At 46.3% G+C, this 24116-nt stretch overlaps 1 protein-coding gene across 2 annotated transcripts in view; it reads left to right on the top strand.

The window, feature by feature from the left end:
• The first annotated feature begins 859 nt into the window (after nt 1-859).
• The window catches only part of IP6K1 (inositol hexakisphosphate kinase 1), a 36976-nt gene continuing 13719 nt past the window's right edge, over nt 860-24116 (top strand). The window contains exons 1-4 of one of the 2 annotated variants that reach the window (XM_053930358.2): nt 860-1053; nt 13313-13358; nt 14851-14952; nt 21450-21800. In XM_053930358.2, the coding sequence (XP_053786333.1) occupies nt 21578-21800 (223 nt within the window). In that variant the 5' untranslated portion in view covers nt 860-1053; nt 13313-13358; nt 14851-14952; nt 21450-21577. The remainder of the gene's footprint in view (nt 1054-13312; nt 13359-14850; nt 14953-21449; nt 21801-24116) is intronic. The other variant, XM_053930357.2, reaches the window with a different exon arrangement.

Below are 24116 nucleotides of genomic sequence, written 5' to 3'. Positions count from 1 at the left end.
CATCTGGCCTCCTCACCCTGAAGCCAAGCCCAGGGTTAGGTGCTCTGACAGGGGGGGGACCCCAGATAACCGCCTTTCCGGGACTCAGGGTCGCCCTCAGAGGCCCATCATGCCAGGCCAGGGCAAAATATATTGTCATTGGAACCCAAGACAAGCTACTGTAGGACTGCAAAAGAGAGTGCCCGCTGTGTGCCAGGGGTTGTGCTGGGAACTGAACTCTAGACAGGACAAACGTGGGCAACGGGCCAGGGACCGCTCGGGGCAGCACAGAGGGCTGCACTTCGGGACTGATGAGGGACAAAGCTGGGAAAGCCGCTGGAAAGAGGGCATTAAACGCTAAAGCCAGCAGGAGGAGGAACGAGATCCTGCGCCTCCACTTCCAGAGGTGGCGTGACCTTGGTCCTGCTTCTCCCTCCGCGCCTCAGTTTCCTCACCAGTGAACTGGGGACTGCAACCCCTCCCTTCCCGGGTGGGTAACAAAAATAAAAAAAGCAAACAGCACACTGCAGGCACTCCTTAAGTGTGCGCACGAGTGGGTAAGGAGGCGCTGCTGGAAGCGCACCGGAGTCGCGCACACACACAGAGAGGCCAAGGGCGCTTCGGCCTCGGAGTCACCCGCAAAAGCTCTGCCGCCAGCAACTCTGCAAACCGCACGCCTGCGCCAATCCGTGCCGTCACAGTCACGTGCCAAAGCGCTCGGCCCTGGCCTTCGGAGGTCGGCTTTGATTGACAGGCAGGTCGACCTGTCCTCGAAAAGCAGTCCCCAGGCGTCGGGCAAAGAGGATGTTAATTGGGGACAGTCTCGTCCGGAGGCGGTTCTTTGCCGCCCTAGTTACTATGACGCCCGGCCTCCGCCCCCTCGGCTAGCCGCCATCTTGTTGTTGATCCTACCCAGTAGGCAGCGCCAGGAGCTGGACCGAGCGGCCCGGTGCGGGGTCGCTGCTGCGGGGCTCAGCCACCTGCCCTGCCTGCCAGGGGCGGGCCGAATCCTGGAGGCCCAGGGGGCCCAGCTCCCGTGGGGAGCCGTGGGCGCCCGCTGCCCGGGCCGGGCCGGTAAGTGACAGGACCCGGGCCGACGGACCGGCCTGACGGCCGCGATGCGGGCGGCGGCGGGCGCGGGGTCGGAGCAGGTGCGCGCAGGGCCGAGATATCCCTAGAGCATCACTTGAACAACGCTCGAGTGTCCTGACCGGCTGCCCGTGGAGCCTCCCAGATGCTGGCGCCGGGGCCGCAGGGACGGCGTCGGGGTGGAGGGCCGAGAGTCCCGCGCTCGAGGGACGGCCCGCTGGGTAGCGGGAAAGTAGTTTCTCTGGCCGAAGCCCTGGGCTCCGCTGGTCCGCAGCGCTGATCCATGTCCAGTGCCAGCCTGATGCTCTCTGGGGCTTTGTGTTGCTCTCGGATGTGAACTATCCGGACCTCTTTCTTAGGTGTCGCTCCTGCGAGTGATTTTCGGACGGCTTGAGACTGAGGCTAGACGAAACAGGCGAAAGCCGCGCGACTAGGCGTGCCGGTGTGACTCTGGGGGGCGAAGGCCCTCTGCCCGGTGCCTGCCGCCGTGCTCCTCGGAGCTCACCGTTTGCTTCTTCCTTAATGTGGCCCTGGTTAAATGTCCATGATGCCTGAATCATATTTTGGGACATAATTTCTTTGGTTCTCTACCACCACTTTTTGGAGTTGTGCTAAGGTCCTCCTCTTTTTGCTGTAGGAGTCAGTGAGTATTGTGGTGATGACTTGGTTGATTTTACCAACTAAAGAGATACTGTTCTACTATAATGTGACAGAGGAAGTGTAGAAATGTGTTAGAATCAGAAAAAGAGATGAAACTTTTATTTGTCACTGGGGATGGTACGGAACTGCCAAATTAACATTTAACAGATTAAATGTATCTTGCCCAGTGAAAACAGACCCTCTCAGGCCCTCCTCTTGCTTCCAGGCTGGGAGGGTTAGAGACCCTGGCCTAGGTGTGCAGAAGAGTTCTGAGCGCTCCAAGACACGTTTCTCTTTCCCTGTGGTCCCTTGGCTTCTCTGCACAGGCTCCTTGAATTTGGTCACGTAAAAAGCCTGTGTGAGACCACTAAGCAACAGTACTTTGTGCACTTGGGTCAGGATCTTGTCAACTCAGAATGTTTAATTTTGAAAGAAACCAGCCCCTTGGTCAGGAGATCCTTTTGGAGAACAGAGGGGGAAACCAGAGCAGGCTGCCAGCCTGTTGCTTGCCGGTTGCCTTACTTGTGAGGAGAGAGAGAAGTTGAGTAGTCCAGGTATATATTTCACTGCTTGCCTTCTGGCCATTTTCTTTGAATCTTGAATGAATTTTGACCTTGATAAGACCAGTTCCTTGGGCAGTTCTTGGTAAGACAGGAAGGAAATACTAAAATACTAGAAGCTTCTCACGATTGTCCCAAGCAAACCAACTCCCCCCACCCTTTAAGGCTCCCTTTACAAATAATAAGGCAGCCACAGGGTTAAATTTTTGCTGGTTTCTGTTAAAGTAGCCCCAAGTTAGGCTCCTAGCCTGTTTAGGACCTCTCTGAGATGTAGGAAGTGACAGACACTCTCTTAACTTTTGCCGCCCCAAGGACATTATAGAATATCCAAGAGCTTTTATTGCCTTTGTGTAATGCTTGTACAACCTCGCGAGTGGTATTTATGAGTAGTAGACTAGTAGATGATGCTTGATTCAACATGGTGTTACCCCAAAGTAGCTAATAGAAGTACTTCTGTGTTGGGCATTTCTAGGTGCAAATAAGTAAGAATCTTGTTATGATAGCAGATCTTCCATCCGCTTAAACTTCTTTGTCTTTATGGAACTCAACTGTAAATGTCAGTACTTTTAACTCTTCTGAGCAACAGACCCACTTCACAGACCGTGGAGAGCCTGCGCTGAAGCCAGAAGCTGCTACAGGTTTGTGGGATGAGAACCGGTGTTGTCATGGGGCACGCCAGGCGCTGCTGGCCCCCCGGCCTCAGCCCGCCCCTTCAGGGCTTATCCTAATCCCCACTAACCAAATAGTTTACTAAGCATTCTACACAGGTTAGTCATTTCCCTGCACAAATCACTTGCCAGCTGACTCCAGTGTTTTATGCCCCCTTTGGAATACGCTTGTCCTTCAGCTCCACTTCTCTCTTTCTCCGGAGCCCAGCTCAGGTCCTTCCCGCCTTTAAGAAACACTCCCCAAACACTCCAGCCCCTGGGGGTGCTCTCCTCCCTCTGATCTGTGGTAGCATTGTTGCCCTTCCACAAAAACAAATAGTATTTGCTCTTTTAAAAACAGTGTTTTGTTTCCTCTGATAAACCTTAACTCCTTTTCTACAGAGACTGTATTTTTCTGTATTCATGCACCCGCATATACCAGATGAGGACTAAATGTTTACAAAAATGTGCTAAATTTGTCTGAGTCGGAAACACTCTCTGTAATTAAAAAGAGTGGAGGAAAATGGGGGGAATGGGCAAGTAGAAATGGCTGTTTGGTGGCCCTGGAGCTCCACCTCCTACCCTGCCTGAAATGATAGCACAAGTCGACTTTAGCGCTTATGGAGGCCCATCCTCAGTGCTGCGGGACAGAGGCAGAACTTCTTGAATTGCAGACCTGAGGCCCGCCAGCAGTAATTCTGCATCCCAGAAGGGGCTGTGTGGCTCACCCCCTCCCTAAGATGCCAGTTTTGACTCTTGGAAAACACGCATTGGGTGAGCATGGATGGCACTGGGTGCTGAGAGTCTCAGGCCCCCCTTTTGGTCGGTGCTGGGTCTCACTGCTGCCTTGGGCTGCTGTGCATGTGTCAGCAGTATTTGCTGCTGCCTCCCCCTCACTCCTGCCCTGAGTGTCGGGAGCAGTGATGGGCAGAGCTGGGGAAAGGTGCACAGTGCACTCGCTCCCTGGCTTGGGGGCCAGGGAGCAGTCAGGCATTGATGCATTCATTGGTGGGTTCTTGAATGCACCTGACCGGAGATGGGACCCATGACCTTGGCCTGTCTGAACGATACTCTGACCAACAGAGCCACCTGGCCAGGGCCCAGTCAGGTACTTTGTGTGCTTGAACCAGTGGGTCTGTGCTTTTGCCCCAATTTTAAGTCAGATTTTATTTCTCCTACTACAGCAGGATTTGAGCAATGGATTCTGGATGAGAAAACCTAATAAGACATCTTGGTTCTTTTATGAAAGGTGATCAAAACCCTCATGTTCGCTGCTGTAGCTTGAAGTTACGTTTCTGTAGACGTCATGACAAATGCGCTGTGATAGGGACACACGTTCACTTCAGTGTCGGATCCCATTTAGGGGCTTTGTTTTGCTGAGTGCTTAGAAAATCTGCTTCTGACTGCTTCTGTAAAAGTTTTATTTCTCGGTGGAGGTGTGGCTTGCTTATTCTTGTCCCCTCGTTTTGCTGAAGGCCGACAGGCTGGGGAGCAGGTCTAGGAGTGGACTCCTTTCAAGTCTAAAATTTGATGTCAGTGAAGAAGAGCACCGTGAAGTCCATAAATATATGGGCGTGCTGTCATGGATCACTTATAAACAGCTTATTCTGTAATCAAAAGGTCGGATAATGACAAGGGCTGGTGGGGGCGGGGAAGTCGGATCAGGGCCCTTGTACACAGCTGGTCAGGCTGTAAAACGATGCGGCCACTTTGGAAAACAGTCTGGCTATTGTTTAAATGGTTACACGCAGGGTTTCCGTACGACCCAGCAGTCCCACTCCTCTAATTATTTCCTCAAGAGAAGTGACAGTACGTCCTCACAAAAACCTGTGTACGAATGTTTACAGCAGCATTGTTCATGACAGCCAAAGGGAGAAGCAACCTGTCAGCTAGTAATGGATAAATGAAGTGGGATATATATGTAAAATGGAATATTACTTAACAATAAAAAAGAACGCAGTACTGACACCTGGGACGGTGTGGGTGAACCTGGAGATAGTTATGCTTAGATGAAAGACACCAAACACACAAGATCACATCTTAGGAGGTTCTGTTGACATGACATGTCCAGAATAGGCAAATTTACAGAGACAGGAAGTAGATTATTGGTTGCTTGGGGTGGATGAGAGGAGAGGGAATGATAGCTAAAGGGTATGAGATTCTGAGGTGATGAGTATGTTCGGAAATCACAAGGATGGTTGCAGCTATTTGCAAATATACTAAAACCCATAAAATTGTTCACTTTAAATGGGTGAATTGTGCCCTGGTTGGTGTGGCTCAGTGGATTGAGTGCTGGCCTCAAAGGGTCGCCAGTTCGATTCCCAGTCAGGGGACATATCTGGGTTGTGGGCCAGGCCCCCGGTTGGGGGGCATATAAGAGGCAACTACACACTGATGTTTCTCTCCCTCTCTTTCTCCCTCCCTTCCCCTCTCTCTGAAAATACATAAATAAAATCTTTTTTTAAAAAAAGTGTATGAGTAACAAGAAGAACTAAAAAGAAAGGATCACTCATAACTTCACTGTTAGTGTTTTGATGTGTGACCAGACCTTTTTCCCTGTCTTACAACTTTTACAAAAATGAGATTACACGCTCCATCCTGATTTGTGATAGATTATACCCATCTGGGCTGGTGAATCGGGGCCGGCTGGCAGGAAATGAGAGAAGCCGTGGGTAAGGGCAGGGGGTGGCGGGGACTGGGTGGAGTAGCTAGCGCAGGCCCCGCCTGACAGGCCACTGCCACTCAGCTCCAGCCAGCAGTTGTGCTGCCAGGTATTGTGCCTTTTCTTTCTCTTTTTTTCTTTTTAAAGAAAACCAGGAGTCTGAATTTTTATGTGAAATTTCCTGATTTTTAAATTTGGCAGTGAATTACGAAAATTTGAGTCATTTTGCTGGTCAGAGAAAACCAGTTTGCCAAACTGGAAAAGGTAAAAATTTTGAATTGCCTGATGTGCATGCCCCACCCGAGGTGGGACAGGGCGACGTTCCGCTTTCCTGTTTTAGCCCCAATACTGTAAACAAGTGTCCTTTCGGCAGTGTACTAAGTGTCATGGTTTTTCATATTTTTGTGCTTTTTCTGGTGGATTCACTACCTAAAATGGCTCCCAAGTGTGGTACCGACGTGCTGTCTAATCTTCCTAAGCACAAGATGTGCCTCCTGAAGGAGATACACGCTAGCTTGCTTTGTTCAGGCATGAGTTGTAGGGCTGTTGGCTGTGAGTTTGGCGCTAATGAGCTGACAATATAAAATAAAGTGTCTATAAACAAATATGCATAATAGGTTATGTATTGTACAATGTGTACGTAGGTGTGGAAGGTTATGTATTGATTGGTTGACAAAAATGTGACCAGAGGCTCACAGAAACCTAACCCTGTATTTCCTCCAGGAGTGGTGGGTCAGTGTTTGCTAACATGGTGTTTGCAGTGCCTTTATAAAACATAACTGCTATAAGTAATGAGAATTGATGATGCAGCCTTCTGTATCTGGCTGCCTTTTCAAGATTCATCCATTTTGGTGTATTTGCTCTTTTTTATTGCTGAATAGTATTCTGCTTTATGGCTATACCATTTGCTTATGGGGACTTGGGTTGCTTCTAGTGTTTAGCTATTATTAATAAAGATGCAATAAATGTTCTTGTACAAGTCTGTGTGTGTACCTGTTTTCTTCTCTCTTCAAACCAATATCTAGGAGGAGAATTGCTCTGACTCCCAGGCTGTCAGGGGGGGTGCTGTTTCAGGAGACGTCGAAGAGCAATCCCATGGGCGCTGGGCCAGTTGTTACTCTTTCCGGTCGTCCTCAGCTCCGTGCTTCGTCTTCCACGTGGCCAGGTTTCCACATCTGTCCGTACCGAATCGAGAACTAACGGGTTCTCCCTTGAGGCTGGAAGTTGAAATGACCAGGAACCGTTGCAAGTAGTCACAAGCTTCTTGATTGAGGGGTCTATTTGCTTTAGAATTTACTTTTGAATTTGTCATGTTTCTAGAATTCTGTTGTTGATGCAGGCCAGGAGGCTTCTTGGCCATCCACAGGGTTCCCAAAATTCATCCTTTATCTCCCTATGGAGACTGGCCTTGGTGATCTGTGCCTTTGTAGTGTCCAGGCCCAGTTACATGGTGGGTGCTGCCTCTTTAGACTGTTGGTCATATGGAACGTATTTTGGGGCTCTAAAATTTTAATTTTAATTCACATTTAACTTTTTAAAGCTTGAGGCTTCCTTGTCTGGTGATCTTTTATGTGTGGTATTTGAAAACAGTACCAATTAGAGGGTCCTTGCTGGTGTCCTAGATTTTAATTTCTGGGAGTGGCAAGCATTGGTTTTGGTAATGAGTGTTCATCCCTTAAACCCCCTTCCCATTAAAAGTCATTTACACACTTTGCCTGTTTACAGCTCTGGTTGGCATATTGCATTCTTTCACCACTGACTTCTTGGACCAGTGTTCAGTGACTCCTGGGTTCTTTGAAGTCAAGAACTTGGTTATCAGAATTCTCTTTTAAAGCTTTCCAAATCTCTTAAAGAATTAACTATATTCTTATGAAGCCACTAAAATAATTTTTTGTACACTTGCGGCCAAGATGGAGGCGTAGGTAGACACACTGTGCCTCCTCGCACAACCAAAAGAAGGACAACAACAAATTTAAAAACAAAAAATAACAATAAATGCCAGAAAATCAAACTGTATGGAAGTCCGACAACCAAGGAGTTCAAGAAGAAACATTCATCCAGACTGGTCGGAGGGGTGGGGACAGGTAGCTGGGTGGAGAGGACTCACAGCAAGGCAGCGGCTGGCGGACCAGGCTACGTGGCAGCTGGCAGATTGTGTGGTCCCACATTCGCGTGCAGATAAACCAGGAGGAACAACTGGGGGGCAAGACAGACCGCACAACCCAGGGTCCCAGCGGAGAAATAAAGCCTCAAGCCTCTGACTGAAACAACCTGTGGGGGTTGAGGCGGCAGCAGGAGAAACTCCCAGCCTCACAGGAGAGTTTGTTGAAGAGACCCACAGGGGCCTAGAGCATGCACAAGCCCACCCACCTGGGAATCAGCACCAGAGGAGCCCAATTTGCTTGTGGGTAGCGGGGGAAGTGACTGAAAACCGGAAGAGAGTGGAACAAGCAACGTCATTCTCTCTTGGACCCTCCTCCACATACAGCCTCACAGTGCAGTGATGTGAGGTGCCCTGCCCTGATGAACACCTAAGGCTCCGCCCCTCAGATGCACCCAGACCACCACCAAAAAAAAAAAAGGCCCAAAAGAACAAATCACAGTTCCAGAAAAAACACAACTAAGTGATAAAGAGATAGTCAACCTATCAGATGCACAGTTCAAAACACTGGTAATCAGGATGCTCACAGAATTGGTTGAGTATGGTCGCAAAATAGAAGAAACTAAAGGCTATGAAAAGTGAAATAAAGGAAAATGTACAGGGAACCAACAGTGACAGGAAGGAAACCGGGACTCAGATCAACTGTTTGGACCAGAAGGAAGAAATAAACATTCAACTGGAACAGAATGAAGAAACAAGAATACAAAAAAATGAGGAGAGTCTTGGGAACCTCCAGGACAACTTTCAATGTTCCAACATCTGAATCATAGGGGTGCCAGGAGGAGTAGAGGAAGAGCAAGAAACTGAAAACTTACTGGAAAACATACTGAAGGAGAACTTCCCCAATCTGGCAAAGGAAATAGACTTCCAGGAAGTCCAGGAACCTCAGACAGTCCCAAAGAAGTTGGACCCAAGGAGGAACACACCAAGGCACATCATAATTACATTACCCAAGATTAAAGAGAAGGAGGGAATCTTAAAAGCAGCAAGAGAAAAGGAGACAGTTACCTACAAAGGAGTTCCCACAGGACTGTCAGCTGTTTTCTCAAAAGAAACCTTGCAGGCAAGAAGAAGGGGCTGGAAAGAAGTATTTGAAGTCATGACAGGCAGGGACCTCCATCCAAGATTACTCTATGCAGCAAAGCTACCATTTAGAATGGAAGGGCAGATAAAGTGCTTCCTAGATAAAATCCAGTTAAAGGAGTTCATCATCACCCAGCTCTTATTATATGAAATGGTAAAGTGACTTATCTAAGAAAAAGAAGATAAAAAATAAGAACAGTAAAATGACAACAAACTCACAACTGTCAACAACTGAACCTAAAAAACAAAAATGAACTAAGCAAACAACTAGAACAGGAACAGAGTCACAGAAATGGGGATCACATGAAGGGTTATCAGTGGGGAGTGAGAGGGAGAAGAATGGGGGGAAAGGTACAGGGAATGAGAAGCATAAATGGTAGGTACAAATGGGGAGGTTAAGAATAGTATAGGAAATGGAGAAGCCAAAGAACTTATATGTATGACCCATGGACGTGAACTGGGGAGGGGATATGCAGGGTGGAGGGGAATAAAAGGGGGAAAATGGGACAACTGTAATACATAATCAATAAAATATATTTTTTAAAGATTTTATTTTTTTAGACGGGGAAGAGGGGAACAGAGGGAGAGACGGAGCAAAACATCAATGTGTGGTTGCCTCTCATGCACCCCCCACTGGGGACCTGGCCCACAACCCAGGCTTGTGCCCTGACTGGGAACTAAACCAGCAACCCTTTGGTTTGCAGGCTGGTGACCAATCCTCTGAGCCATACCGGCCAGGACCAATAAAGTATATTTAAAAAATTCAAAAAAAAAATTTCTTGCACCCGGATCAGGGATCAACCCCACAAACTTTTGGCTATGAGACGACCCTCCAACTAAGCCACACTGGCCAGGGCAGGAATTTCTTTTTTAACAGCCTTATGAGATGTGTGATATGTTCATTTTACAGTTGAAAAGCTGAAACCACACAGTAATTTGGGTCAAGTTTAATAGAAAGAAAGAACTGTAACAGGGTATTGGGGTAGGGAGGGATTGGCTAGTAAGGAGTAGAGAGAACTCTAGCACAGGAACAGCATATGTGGAAGGAGCTGCTGCCTCCAGGGCTGCTACGAGCACTCAGGGAAGACACTCCCAGGGCTGAGACCCATGCCTTGTCAGCGGGGAGGGTGGCCAGGCCTAACTGGGTGGCAGAGAACGTGACTGTGGTGCCACACTTACAGATCATGCTAGAAATTTACTCTCTTAGTCTAGAGCTTGTTGCATATCCACCTTCCAGGGTACTGGAGAGCCCCGTTTACGGGGAGGTAAAGTCTTGCTGGAAGCGTCAGAGGAAGCTGCTGACCACCATGCAGGTGCCCAGCAGTGGCTGGCACTTCAGGGAGCTGACTGGGTCGCCGGGCCTGGTGGGGGACCATGCTGACACCGGGTGGAGAAGGCTCTTCATTTTGCAGTGTCTGTCTGGTGTCCTTACTGACAAAACTTAACATCAGCTGGCAAAGGAAAAACATGTAATGGGTTCAGCCCCGCTTTTGCAGAGCAGGTGATAGTGTTTGAGTTTGGAGCCAAGAGGTAATACATGGATAACCAGGAAGCTGTTTACAGAGCTATATGAACAAGTATTTTCTCAATAGAATACTCATTACTACCACCTTTTTTTTTTAAAGGTGTTATTTATTTACTTTTAGAGGGAGGGGAGGGAGGAAGAGAGGAAGAGAAACATGTGGTTGCCTCTCACATGCCCTGCACCGGGGACCTGGCCCGCAACCAACAACCCTTTGGTTCATAGGCTGGTGCTCAATCCACTGAGCCACACCAGCCAGGGCACTACCACCTTATTTTTAATTGTGTTCTTTAATATAGGGATTAATTAAACTGCTGTTCTGTTCTAGCCAGTGACAACTTCTGCTCTGATTTTTTTCTTTATCACAGATTGGTCTGGCCTGTTTTAAGTTTTCATATTAATGATCATACTGTATGTGCTCCTGTACAAGACTTCTTTCACAGTGTAATGTTTGGGGAATTTATTCATGCTGTTGTCTGTATCAATAGTAGTTCATTGTTTTTTGCTGTGTAGTATTTCATTACATGAACATTCCAGTTTGTTTACTATTCTGTAGATGGAAACCTGGACTGTTTCCAGTGTTTCATTTATGAATAAAGCTGCTGTGAACATTTGCACACGTGTTTTGGGGAACATACACATTCATTTCTCTTGAAGGGAGTAGAATTGCTGGATCGTAGGGTAGATGTATTCTAGTTTTGTAAGACACTTTAAAATATTTTTCAAATAGTTGTACCATTTTACAGTCCCATCAATAATGTAGAGAATTCTCAGCAACATTTAGTGTGTTATCTGTGTTTTTAGTGTTAGCCATTTTTGTGAAAGTGTAACAGTATCTGACTGGGTTTTAATTTGCATTTACCTGATTACTAATGATGTTGGGCACTCTGTTCTGTCTTTGTTAGTCATTCGTATAGCTTCCTTTGTGAAGTACTTGTTCAAATACTTTGCTCATTTAAAAAGATGGAGCTGTTAATATATTTTTATTACTGAGTTGTAGGAGATCTTCATGTATTTTAGGTACCAGTTAGATACACGTTTCGTGAATATTTTCTCTCAGTTCTAATGGCTTGCCTACTTATTTTCTTATTTTAAAGATCAGACGTTTTCAGCTTTGTTGAAGTCTGACTTATCGATATTTTCTTTTAAAAAATTTAAATATTTTTTCAATTTCAGTTGACATTCAGTATTAAAATTTTTTAAATTTTCATCTGAGGATATTTTTTTATTGCTTTTTAGAAAGAGGAGGGGAGAGAGAGAAGGGGAGAGAGAGAAAGAAACATTGATGCAAGAGAGAAACATCAACTGGTTGCCTCCCGAATGCACCCAGATCAGGACCGAACCTGGGACCCCTCGGTCCCCAGGGTGACGCTCCCATCAGCCGAGCAGGGCTGGCCAGGGGGCCGGCCCGTAACGCAGTAGTTTCTGGTGTGCCGCGTGGTGCTTAGAGGGTTACACACTCATATGGTGATTCCCCCCAATGAGTCTCGTGTCCCCCTGATACCACGCACAGTTACCACAGTATTGTCGAGTGTATTCCCTGGTAAATCTACTTCATGTCTATGTAAAAATGCCGTACTTTGCAGTCCCATGACTGTTTTCTAACTGCCAGTTGGTACATTTTGATCCTTATACTTTTTGCACCCAGCACCCAACAGCCCCTCTCCCATCTGGCAACAGTCAGTTTATTCTCTGTATCTATGAGTTTGTTTGGGTTTTGTTTGATCATCTATTTTGTTTTTCGGATCCCGCATATAAGTGAAATCTTATGGTATTTGTTTTTCTCTGTCTGACTTACGTCACTTAGTGTAATGCCCTCTAGGTCCACCCATGCTGTCACACATGGGAAGACTCCCTTCTGGTTTACAGCTGAGTAGCATCCCGTTGTGTACATGCACCACGTCTTTACCCAGCTGTCTGTGAGGAGACACTGGGCTGCTTCCACATCTTGGCTGTTGTGAGTAATGCTGCAGCGAACATAGGGGTGCGTATGTCTTTTCACACTGGTGTTTTGGATTTCTCTGGATAAATACCCAGAAGTGGAATTGCTGGGTCATATGGTAGTGCTGTTTTTAATTTTTTAAGGAACCTCCATGCTATTTTCCTGTAGTGGCTGCAACAATTTGGGTCAAAGTCTCTTCTATAAATGAGATTAATTTTATTTTTCTTTGTTTTGTGATATTTTTTGTTAAAAGTGGACATTTGAGCGTGGAACTAATTTTGAAAATGTTCATTCCTGTTGTATGTGTGTGGTCATTGAAGTTTCTATTCAGTTATCTCTGCAGGTAGCCAGTGACCTGATAAAGAGTTCCTTAAATATCTGGCTCGCAAAAGAAGGAAAAATAAAAACAAGTACTGTTCTCTTACATCCCTTGGAAACCTTTTCAGCCTGCAGGCGTTGAAACAGTCAGGGGTCCCCAGCCACCTCCTGCTCCGCAGTGGTCGAAGAAGAAGCCATCCATCATCGATCAGAACACACACCTTTGTTTCTCCTTTCTGTTGGCCTTCTCATTTTGATTTCATCTGTGTCACTTGGGACCTGTGTATAAAATTCTGTCCTCAACCCCCCTTTTTTCAATCATTTCAGCACAGTTGAGAGAGAGATTTTCAAAAGCATCTTTGCTTTTGTACACACACACACACACACACACACACAGAAGCACAGGTTTCTAATCTTTAGAAATCCAGTAAAAACAGGAAAGGGGCTCACTGGCTTCTGACTTTTCTCTTTGTCCTAAATTAATTCTGTTCTGGCTGTTTCTTGATGGGCTGGCACATCTCAGGCCTCCTGCCAAGTTTCCATTCCTCCTTGCCCCCGTTTACTCTCAGACGGGGTGTTCTCAGGAGGATGCCGCTGAACCCCTTGATCCTGGGCTAGGACCCAGGAGTCTGAACAATTCTTCATCTCTTCTCAGAGGACAAACAACAAAATAGATACCTTTAAGCCTTCTCCCGTTCTCCTTGTTTCAGACCTCCCAGATGGCTCGAGGCCGCTGCACACACTTCTGGTTTCCAGGTGAGGGGTGTGCTGGGCCCTGGCAGGTTGGAAGGGCAGGCCCAGGTTGGCAGAAGCATGCCCTCTAACTCCCTCCTCAGAGGAGAGTGTTGTGAGCGTCTGCTCCAAACAACCCGGTCGGTCCTCGGGGCGGGGGAAGGAGGGTTGTTCTTTCGCACCCTCCTGAGTGCACGGAATCTGCATCAGTGCCACACACAGTCTCATAGGTGGGCCCCGAGTGGGCTGGACTTCAGGAAGGCGCTCCGGTGCCTCGGTTATGTGCTGCAGAGGACGGACAAGCATTCGTGTTCCTGCTGTTGCTCTTTCTGTCCCTGAGTTTGGGCGTTTCAGCGCCTTCTCCCGTCAGAGTCTGTGTCAGCTTGTTACTTCTGAAATCAGTTAGAAATCAGTTTTCACAAAGCCCAGAGCTGTACAAGCTTTGTGGTTTTTTTATGTTAGAATGACTTATCAGTGCATGGTGTTCTTTCTAGTTGAGTGATTTTGCTATTTTGACCTTGGATTATATCAGAGAGTAAAAAACAAACTAAAGATACATTATCAGAATTTTCCTTAGCATTCCTGAGACTGACCAAGTTTAAATATAATTTTTAAAAAACTAAATAAAGCCCTGGCTGGTGTAGTTCACTGGATTGAGCACAGGCTGCAAACCAAAGGGTTGCTGGTTCAATTCCTAGTTGGGGCACATGCCCGGGTTGTGGGCCAGGTCCCCAGTGGGGGCCATGTGAGAGGCGACCACACATTGATGTTTCTCCCCCCACTCCCTCCCTTCCCCTCTCTCTAAAAATAAATAAATAAAATCTTAAAAATACATAAATAAGTTTCACCTGATTTTTAAAGGGCAAGATACTTCGTCCTTTTAGTGCTTAAGTGAGTATGTTTAACTTTAGAAGAGGTAGTGGAAATACTGGATTTGTAAACTTTTTAATGAAAATCTGAGGAAATTTGCAAGTATACCTGTGGAATGTGAAGGCACCAAGGATGCTTCTCTTTACTTTTTTTTTAAGATTCTATTTTATTTTATAGAGAGGGGGAAGGGAAGGAGAAAGAGGGAGAGACACCTCTATGTGCAAGAGACACATCTATCACTTGCCTCTCGCACGTCCCCAAATGGGGACCTGGCCTGCAACCCAGGCATGTGTCCTGACTTGGAATTGTAAAAGTGACCTTTTGCAACTAGAACAGGAACAGAACCATAGAGATGGAGATCCCATGGAGGGTTGTCAATAGGGGAGTGGGAGGGGGAGGGAGGGGAAAGGTACAGAGAATAAGTAGCATAGATGATAGGTGGAAAATAGACAGGGGGAGGGTAAAAATAGTGTAGGAAATGTAGAAGCCAAAGAACTTATAAGTATGACCCATGGACATGAACTATAGGGGGGGAATGTGGGAGGGAGGGGGTAGGCAGGATGGAGTGGAGTGGGGGGGGAATGGGACAACTGTAATAGCATAATCAATAAATATATTTTAAAAAAAGTGACCTTTTGGTTTGCAGGCTGACACCCAGTCCACTGAGCCACACCAGCCAGGGCGGGGATGCTTCTCTTTATAAAAAGATTGCGTATGAAACTCAAGTGGTTAATCTGAGGCTGTAAAAGTAAGTTGACCACAGAATTTGGAATTCTAACCAGGCTTCTCAAGAGTACTCGCCTGCTGATCTCCGTTTCGAGTGTGTGTGTGAGCCTGCCCGCCTAGGGAAGTTGGTGACCAGGTATTGTCTCGCTCTTGCTGTGGTGACCGTGCCTTCCTAGTTCTTAAAATAGTGCTGACCTTGTTCACTACCATATCTGATTGCAATTTTTCTATCTTTGCCAGGGCTTTTATTCATTGCCACTTTCCAGGCTTTCTCTGTTGTTGAATTAAAACAAACAAACATGCTGTATTTTCTAAATTTGGTTGGAGTTCTTTGATATGGCTCATCATTTATTATGGAGATTATTTGTATGTTTGCCTAATCCCCCCCTCCTCCGTTTCTCTTGTATTATTAATAAAGCCTGTCTAACCCTCCCCCTCACAGGCTATCTTCTTTTCCCTCCCATGTCTTGTTTAGTTCGTTGTTGCACTTCTTACACAAGTACATTTAAACTGTTTTGCTTTCAGATACTGTCTTTTTAGAGCTGAAATGCAGAATTCTGCATTTTCTTCATTTGTTGATTTGATTTCAGAATTTGTTGAATTCTGTCCTGTGGCCAGTATGCTTTGTTCTCTGTAAAGCCTCCTCTTTGTTCTGGTTTTAGTAGCCCTAGATTAGCCTGTAAACTTTTTTGATTTACAGCCTTAATAGTAAGGAAAAAAAAAAAAGAACGTGTTCTCTATAAACATTTTTTATATGTTCTATACCTATCCTACTGTATACATCTGCTACAAACATATATACACACCTACACACATTTATTTACTCAGCTGTTTTTATTGTGTGGCTGCCGTGTGCCAGACCCAGCTGCAGGCATGGAGGATAATACATACTGAACTAAACAGACAGAGCCCTTCCTTCATGGGCTGAGCCTGGCTAGCGTGATGGCAACCGGGAGTTGTGTTCCGGAGTTGTGTTCCGGGGCCGAGGAACATTTCTGGGGGCCAAGAGAGGATTTCTTTTTCTGAGAGGTGTGAATTACAAAACAAAGTGATTTTTTTACAGAAAAAAGATCGCGAGTCCTAATGTATTTGGATGGATAGACTTGTGAGATCTTTATAATATGCAGATTATTTAAGCTTTTTCTTCTCCTGAATTAGGTGTTGTGATACTTGTAGTAGATGATGTCTAGTTATTGTTATTTTTTAAAAAATAGTATTTTTTTATTAGTCTCATCCTAAAAACCACCCTGCTACTATTGTCATAGCCGTAGATTTTGTTGTGCGTGGAATACTTGAGCCGTGTGCATTTCAGATGGCAGACGCACAGGCAGCACCACTGAGCGTAGCCGGAGTAGGGGACCTGTGGTTTGGGGCGGGTATTTTTGGCCTCAGTGGAAAAGAGGACCACGTGTGAGGTTTCCCTGAGGGAGGGAAACCCCTGAAGCAGTTACATGACAAAAACACTTCCTGGTGGAGTTTCTTTTTTTGATGTTGGTATAACTCAACTGTGGAACCAGAGTCCCTCAAGTTTTCAGTTATCTGAAATTATTTTTTATACTTTGTAGCTTTAACAGAATTTGCCAGTTTTTCTTTATGCTAGTAGTTCCTGAATTAAGTCTAGAAGACTGCAGAGGCTGTCGGTGCCTCAGTGGGCACGCCCTACCTGAAATCAGGCCAGAGAACAGTTTGCAGAGTCCTGTTTGAGGATCAGTTGTGCTCTGGAAAATAGGATTTATTCACTCCATTGTGTTTATTTATTTTTTAAATGTATCTTATTCATTGTGCTATTACAGTTGTCCCATTTATTCCTCTCCACCTTGCACTCCCCTCCCACCAGCATTGCCCCCCCTTAGTTCACGTCCATGGGTCGTACATATAAATCCTTTGGCTTCTCCATTTCCTATAATATTCTTAACCTCCCCCTGTCAATTTTGTACCTACCATTTATGCTTCTTATTCCCTTGCCTTTTCCCCCATTCTCCCCCTTCTCCCTCCCCACTGATAACCCTCCTTGTGATCTCCATTTCTGTGACTCTGTTCCTGTTCTAGTTGTTTGCTTAGTTCATTTTTGTTTTTGTTTTGTTTTTTCTAGGTTCAGTTGTTGATAGTTATGAGTTTGTTGTCGTTTTACTGTTGTTAATAGTTTTGATCGTCTTCTTTTTCTTAGATAAGTCACTTTACCATTTCATATAATAAGAGCTGGGTAATGATGAACTCCTTTAACTGGATCTTATCTGGGAAGCACTTTATCTGCCCTTCCATTCTAAATGGTAGCTTTGCTGCATAGAGTAATCTTGGATGGAGGTCCCTGCCTGTCATGACTTCAAATACTTCTTTCCAGCCCCTTCTTCTTGCCTGCAAGGTTTCTTTTGAGAAAACAGCTGACAGTCCTGTGGGAACTCCTTTGTAGGTAACTGTCTCCTTTTCTCTTGCTGCTTTTAAGATTCCCTCCTTCTCTTTAATCTTGGGTAATGTAATTATGATGTGCCTTGGTGTGTTCCTCCTTGGGTCCGACTTCTTTGGGACTGTCTGAGGTTCCTGGACTTCCTGGAAGTCTATTTCCTTTGCCAGATTGGGGAAGTTCTCCTTCAGTATGTTTTCCAGTAAGTTTTCAGTTTCTTGCTCTTCCTCTTGTCCTGGCATCCCTATGATTCAGATGTTGGAACATTTAAAGTTGTCCTGGAGGTTCCTAAGCCTCTCCTCATTTTTTTTGAATGCTTATTTCTTCATTCTGTTCCAGTTGAATGTTTATTTCTTCCTTCTGGTCCACACCATTGATTTGAGTCCCAGTTTCCTTCCCTTCACTGTTGGTTCTTTATTTCACTTTTCATACTTTTATTTTACTTTTTCCTCTATTTTGCGACCATACTCAACCATTTCTCTGGCATCCTGATTACCAGTGTGTTGAACTGTGCATCTGACAGGTTGGCTATCTCTTCATCACTTAGTTCTATTTTTGGAGCTGTGATCTGTTCTTTCATTTGGGCCATATGTCTTTGTCTCGGTTCACCTGTTACATAAAAGGGGCAGAGCCTTAGGTGTTTGCCAGGGCGGTGCTATATATGGGGCAGGAGTCCGAGAGGGAACAATGCCACTTGCTTGGATCTGCACTGGCTTTCAGTCACTTCCCCCGCTACCCACAAGCAATTTGGGCCCTTTTGGTGCTGATTCCAGGTGGGTGGGCTTGTGTACCATATAGGATCCTTTGCCCCCTCCAATGGACTCTCCTGTGAGATTGGGAGTTTCTCCCGCCACCACAACCCCCACAAATTTTTACAGACAGAGGTTTTGAGGCTTTATTTCCCCACACTAGAACCCTGGGTTGTGTGGTCTGTCTCGCTCCCCAGTTGTTCCTCCCAGTTTATCTGCACACAAATGTGGGAGTGCCCAGTCCGCCACCTCTCCCAGGCTTCCAGCCACTGTCTTGCTGTGCATCCTCTCTGCTCCAGCTGCCCATCTCTGCCCATCCTACAAGTCTGAATGTGTCTTCTTTAACTCCTTGGTTGTCGGACTTCCATACAGTTCAGTTTTCTGGCAGTTCTGGTTATTTTTTGTTTTTAAATTTGTTGTCGTCCTTCATTTGGTTGTGTGAGGAGGCAAAGTATATCTGCTTATGCCTCCATCTTGGCCGGAAGTCCCCACTCCTTTGCATTGAGATGAGTCTGTAGAAAATCATGATCGGTAGGGTCTTGATGTGGTGAGTGTGTCTTTTATGTTCTGCCTCTTGTTGAAGCGCAGGAGGCTCGGTTCTTAGCTCATTATTCAGATATTTAGACAGATTCATTACCTCTTATTAGAGAAGGAATTTTCTGTTTGTCAGATTGTTTTTTAGCATCTTGGTACCAGCCCTGAGGACCAGATATAATTCAAGTTCTTTACCTTCAGGGGACACTTTAAAGATTAGGGAGCTACATTTTTTAATATTTGGCCTTGGGCAGAGCACACACTTTGTTCCCAGTGAAGGACTTATTCTTCAATCCTTGTCAGTTTCCTTGTCATCAGAAACACTGGCCTCTTTATGTGTAAAGTATATTAACTGGAGATGTGGGGATTTGGGTTTTTTTTCTGTTTGTTTGTTTTTAAAGATTTTATTTATTTTAGGCAGAAGGGAAGGGAGGGAGAAAGGGAGGTAGAGAAGCATCAGTGTGTGTTTGCCTTCGTGCGCCCCACTGGGGACCTGGCCCGGAACCCAGGCACGTGTACTGACTGGGAATCAAACTGGCGACCCCCTGGTTCACAGGCCAGCACTCAGTCCACTGAGCCACACCAGCCAGGGTGAGCACTGGGTACTGTTCATGATTCTCCCTGGGCTGGAATGGAGTTTCACATTCCTTGAGGTTTGGCCACCTGAACGAGATCACGACTTTGTTAGCAAGGAAGTAAATAGAGGGCAGAGACATCCTTGGCCATAGCCCCCTTGGTCCAGGTGCCTCGGCGGTCATCAGATTTCAGGAGCAGCCTCAGGTTGTTTACAAAAATGAGTCAGACTGCCGCTGTTTCCAGTGCTTCCAAGGCCGGGCAGTAGGTGCGACAAGCCCAGCCCTTCGCCTGCATGCGTGCATCCTGCAGGGTTAGCAGCAGGCATGTCTTCCTTTTCCAGGTGAGCGCACAGGAAGTTAAGTGACTTACCCAAGGCTCCACAATTGGTAAGCCAGGCTTCAGAGAGAGAGGTTGGGAGAGTTCTGGCACTTCCACTTTTTTCAGATTCCTGGTTTATTTAAAAAGAAATGCCAAAACAAAATTACAAAAATGTGGCGTGTTTTCTGTGTGTACTTCCAAGGTAATATTTCAGACACAAGGAGCACCATGACTTTATGCAGACATCCTGTGGAAACACTGTTTCAGAAATCTAGATCGGACGGGATGGGACTGGGCTTCCGCCCTGTGAAGGCTGCAGGGTTCTCCAGAGCCCAGGGACCTTCCGCCCGCCCAGCTCTCCTGGGCACTGGCACTGTCAACCCTCTCCTTTCCCAGACACCCGCTGACCAGGCAGGAAGTGTCACACCTTCTGCTATTCCCTGCTCGGCCAGCAGCCACCACCGGGTGCAGTGGGGGGGGGGGGGGGGCGGCGGCGCAAGGGCCACTTAGAGCCTGCCACGGCCGCCGGGGGCCTTGGAGCATGGGCCGGTTTGCTGCTGTGAACACCGCCCTGGGAGATGGGCTTTACTTCCTTATTGTTGTGCCTTGACTCACTGTGGTCTTCTTGAATTATTTAATTTGCTCCAACAAACTTTATTTTATTTCTTTACTTATTTTTTGGAGCACTTAGTGTGTGCCAGGGACTGCCTCTGACCCTGGGAGGAGATGAGAGAGTGGTTTGATGGTGGTGGAGTCAGCACAGGCTGCCTTAGGGACCCTGGAGGTGCGTACCAACTTGGGATGGGAGACTGTGGGGTCTGGGGAACTGCCCTGGGGCAGCGAGCCTTCTCGTGAAGGAGAACTGGAAAGTAGATGGCTGAGCAGAAGCACCGGTGCCCGAGGGCAGTGCTGATCTGTTGGGCGAGGCGTGGAGGGAGGTTCATTTGTGTCGCCGGCAGTTGGAGTGGAACATAGTTCCCCAGCAGCTGTGGATTAGGACAGGTCCGCAACGGTGTTTTTGCATAGCCCATTTCACCCGTAATTATGGGGTTTGGAGAAAAGTAATGGTTTGTCTCTTGCAGGTAAAACCATATTTTATTTATTTTTTAGTCTTGAATTTTCAGATGTAGTCTTGCCAGTGCATTTCTAGTTTTAAAAAATATTCAGTACTAAGGAAGGTGCCCACTACTTTTAACTTTCTTGAGAGAAAATTAACATTACAAGCAGGGTATTTGAAGACAAAGAGCTTTTTCTTGTCCTACTGGCTGGTATAGATTCAGACAGAAAGGGAGGCCCTGGGGTGCTGGCAGTGGCTGGAGCTTGGTGGCCGGAGACTTAGCGTAGAAGAAATCTGCAGCCTGAACTCCTTTGGGAAAAGCAAGACATTTTTCTGTTCTACAACTCAACAAGGGATGGCTTTCCCTGCCTGCTCCTTGGCACCTTCAGCAGAAAAGTTGGGACTCCAGTGTGACCTGACTTTTCAGTCAGAAGCCCTTCCTTTGAGTCAGGGAGAGACCCTTCCCACTACTGATGGGTGAGAGGCCTGAACAGAGTAAGTTCATGTTGCCTTCTCTTTTCTTCCTGAACTCCTAAGCTTTGGATGGAAGTGAACCGGGATCGCTGGTTGCCTTTCTGGTGGCTGTAATGTGCTGTAACTTTAAAATCAAATCCTTCAGAGAACTTCGAAGGGGTCTGAGAACTGGGAAGGGAAGAGAGTATGGGCTTTTGTGCATAAAAAGATGATGGAGGAGACCACAATGGTATCACTAAGTAAAAATTCGCCAACTGCCTTTCGCACACCATGCTGGGGTACCCCAGCACAGTTGGGAACCAAGCAGAACCCCTGTTCTTACTCCTGGAGCAGATGTTCTCTGAACACTGGGGAAATTGCAGCTTCTTGGGTATCTTGATTCCCTCTCTGCCTCTCTTCCTGTCTGTTAGGAAAGAAGAATAAGCTGAGTGGACTCTGATCGTCAGCTTTCAGCGCGCCGGGACCTTCTGCCTAGCTCTCCTCCTGTGGCCCATGCGCTGCCTCCTCTGCCCTCCGTGTGCAGCCGGCCCCCAACGCGATGTGTGTTTGTCAAACCATGGAAGTGGGGCAGTACGGCAAGAACGCGAGTCGGGCCGGAGACCGGGGAGTCCTCCTGGAGCCCTTCATCCACCAGGTGGGCGGACACAGCAGCATGATGCGCTACGACGACCACACTGTGTGCAAGCCCCTCATCCCGCGGGAGCAGCGCTTCTACGAGTCCCTCCCTCCGGAAATGAAGGAGTTCACCCCGGAGTACAAAGGTTAGTCACTGGCCTGGGGCGTGCAAGCCCTCGGCTTAGCATTCCTTGTTTCGTTGGCCCTGTGATGTGATTGTAGTTCTCTGTTGTCTCAAAGCCGCTCAGTCACTTTGTTACCCAAAATGTGATTGGAAAGCATCCGTGAGGCCTTTAGGTCTTGAAAAGTGAATTGATTGACAGGTAGAACCTGGAAGAATTCATAGCATTAAGTCCCCCTGGTGAAGACTATGCTGGGGTCAAGGTTTCTGGTCATTGGGATGGTCTGGGAGAGAAGGGGCAGTCCCTCCCAGGTCTCAGAGCGGGAAGAAGGGGATGCTTTCTGGGCGTGGGCAGCGAGATGCTCTCGGGAGGCCCTGCGGAGCCTGTGTGCTGCAGGGTGGGGGTCCTAGCTCTGGAAGGAAAACTGTGTTTTAAAGGTAAATTAACTTTATGGAGTAGAGCCCCATGAATGTATACCAGAATTAAGTCACTTTATTTTAAAGTCTGATTTTTGTCACTACATTATACAATTTTATGATTCCTCATCATGTGTAAGTTACCTATTTTCTGTGTTCTGATTTTTAACATTTCTAAAGCTGTGTGAATTCAGTCATGTTCACACCACCGTTTACTTAGGGAATCCTAAATTTAGAAAAACCAATTCATATCAGTATTGACTGTTTGCTTCCTTACTTTTTTTTTATTGTGGTAAATATACATAACATAAAATTGGCCATTTTTAAGTATATAATTGAGTGGCATTGAATACATGCACAGTGTTGTGTAACCATTATCTTTATTTATTTCCAGAACTTTTTCATCAGCTCAGACAAAAACTGTACCTAATAAAAAGTAACTCCGCATTTCTTCCTTGCCCAAACCTCTCGTACCCTAATCTACTTTCTAGCTCTACAGATGTGCTCACCATAGATAGGTATTTCACGAAAGTGGAACCATGTAATTTTTGTCCTTGTGTATGTGGCTTATTTCACTCAGTATAATGTTTTCACGGCCCAGCCATCTTGCAGCACGAATCAGAACTTCGTTTCTTCTTAAGGCTGGAAACGATTCCGCTGCAAACGCGCAGCACAGTTCGTTTTGTCTACTCGTCTCCTCGTGCACCACTTGGGTTGTTTGCACCTTTTGGCTGCTGTGGGTGATGCTTCTGTGAAGACGAGCGTACAAATACGTGTTTGAGTCCCTGTTTTCACCACTTTTGGGTATCTACCTGGGAGTAGAATTGCTGGGTTATATGGTAATTCTGTGTTTAAGTTTTTTTAAGAACTGTTTTTTATAGCAACTGTATCATTTGACATTCTTACCAGCAATATTCCTATTTCTCCACACCCTTGTCAATACTTATTTTCTATTTCAAGAACTTTCTAAAAAAGATTTTATTTACTTATTTTTAGAGAGGGGAAGGGAGGGAGAAAGAGAGGGAGAGAAACCTCAGTGTGTGGTTGCCTCTCACATACCCCCTACTGGGGACCTGGTCTGCAGTCCAGGCATGTGCCCTCATTGGGAAACGAACCTGCGACCCTTTGGTTCTCAGTCCAGCGCTCAATCCACTGAGCCACACCAGCCAGGGCCCTTTTTAAGAAATTACTATAGTCATCCTAGCGGGTGTCTCATTGTGGTTTTGATTTGCATTTTGTTAATGACTAATGATGTTGATGTGCTTATTGGCCATTTGTACATATTCTCTGGAAAAATGTCTATTCAAATCCTTTGTGCAATTTTGAATTGGATGGTTGGTTTGCTGTTGTCTTCTAAATAGAACCAGAAGAATATTGACTTTGGACAAATAAATGTGCTAAGGGTGTAAAATAAGAGGGAAGCCAGAATCAAATGGCACTGCTGTCTCCAGGTCGCTAAGAAACAACAGTTGCAAATGCTTGCTAAATGCGACTTCAGCCATTTACGTGTCCCCATTCAACATCTGTGGCCTAACCTTCCGCTGTGCATGTGCCAAAACCAGAAGGAGAACTCTAGACCCCATTAGCACATGGGGTCCTTCTGCAGCTCAGGCGGAAACCCCTGAACGGGGAGTTGAGCCCGGCTCCAGGAAAGTGTTCTCTAAGCCGCAATCCCAGAACCGGGACACGGTGGAGTCTCCTGGTGCCCAATCAGAGCGTGGGTTTGGTCCCTGCTAGCCTTCTCGCATTCGGGGGACGGAAGTCTTTAAAGGCCACAGCAGACTTTTAGAGTCTACTTGACCTTATTTCCTCTGGCCACATTTTCACTAGAAAAGAATCTACTTTCTCATAAATACAATTCAGTTAAATGAAAATTGATCCCTTCTTTAAGAGTCAAATGAAACCCAATTTCTTCAAAGAAAAT

This window comes from Desmodus rotundus, chromosome 8 (assembly GCF_022682495.2).
Source record: "Desmodus rotundus isolate HL8 chromosome 8, HLdesRot8A.1, whole genome shotgun sequence".
NCBI lineage: Eukaryota > Metazoa > Chordata > Mammalia > Chiroptera > Phyllostomidae > Desmodus > Desmodus rotundus.
This window is presented reverse-complemented; position numbering and strand designations above follow the sequence as displayed.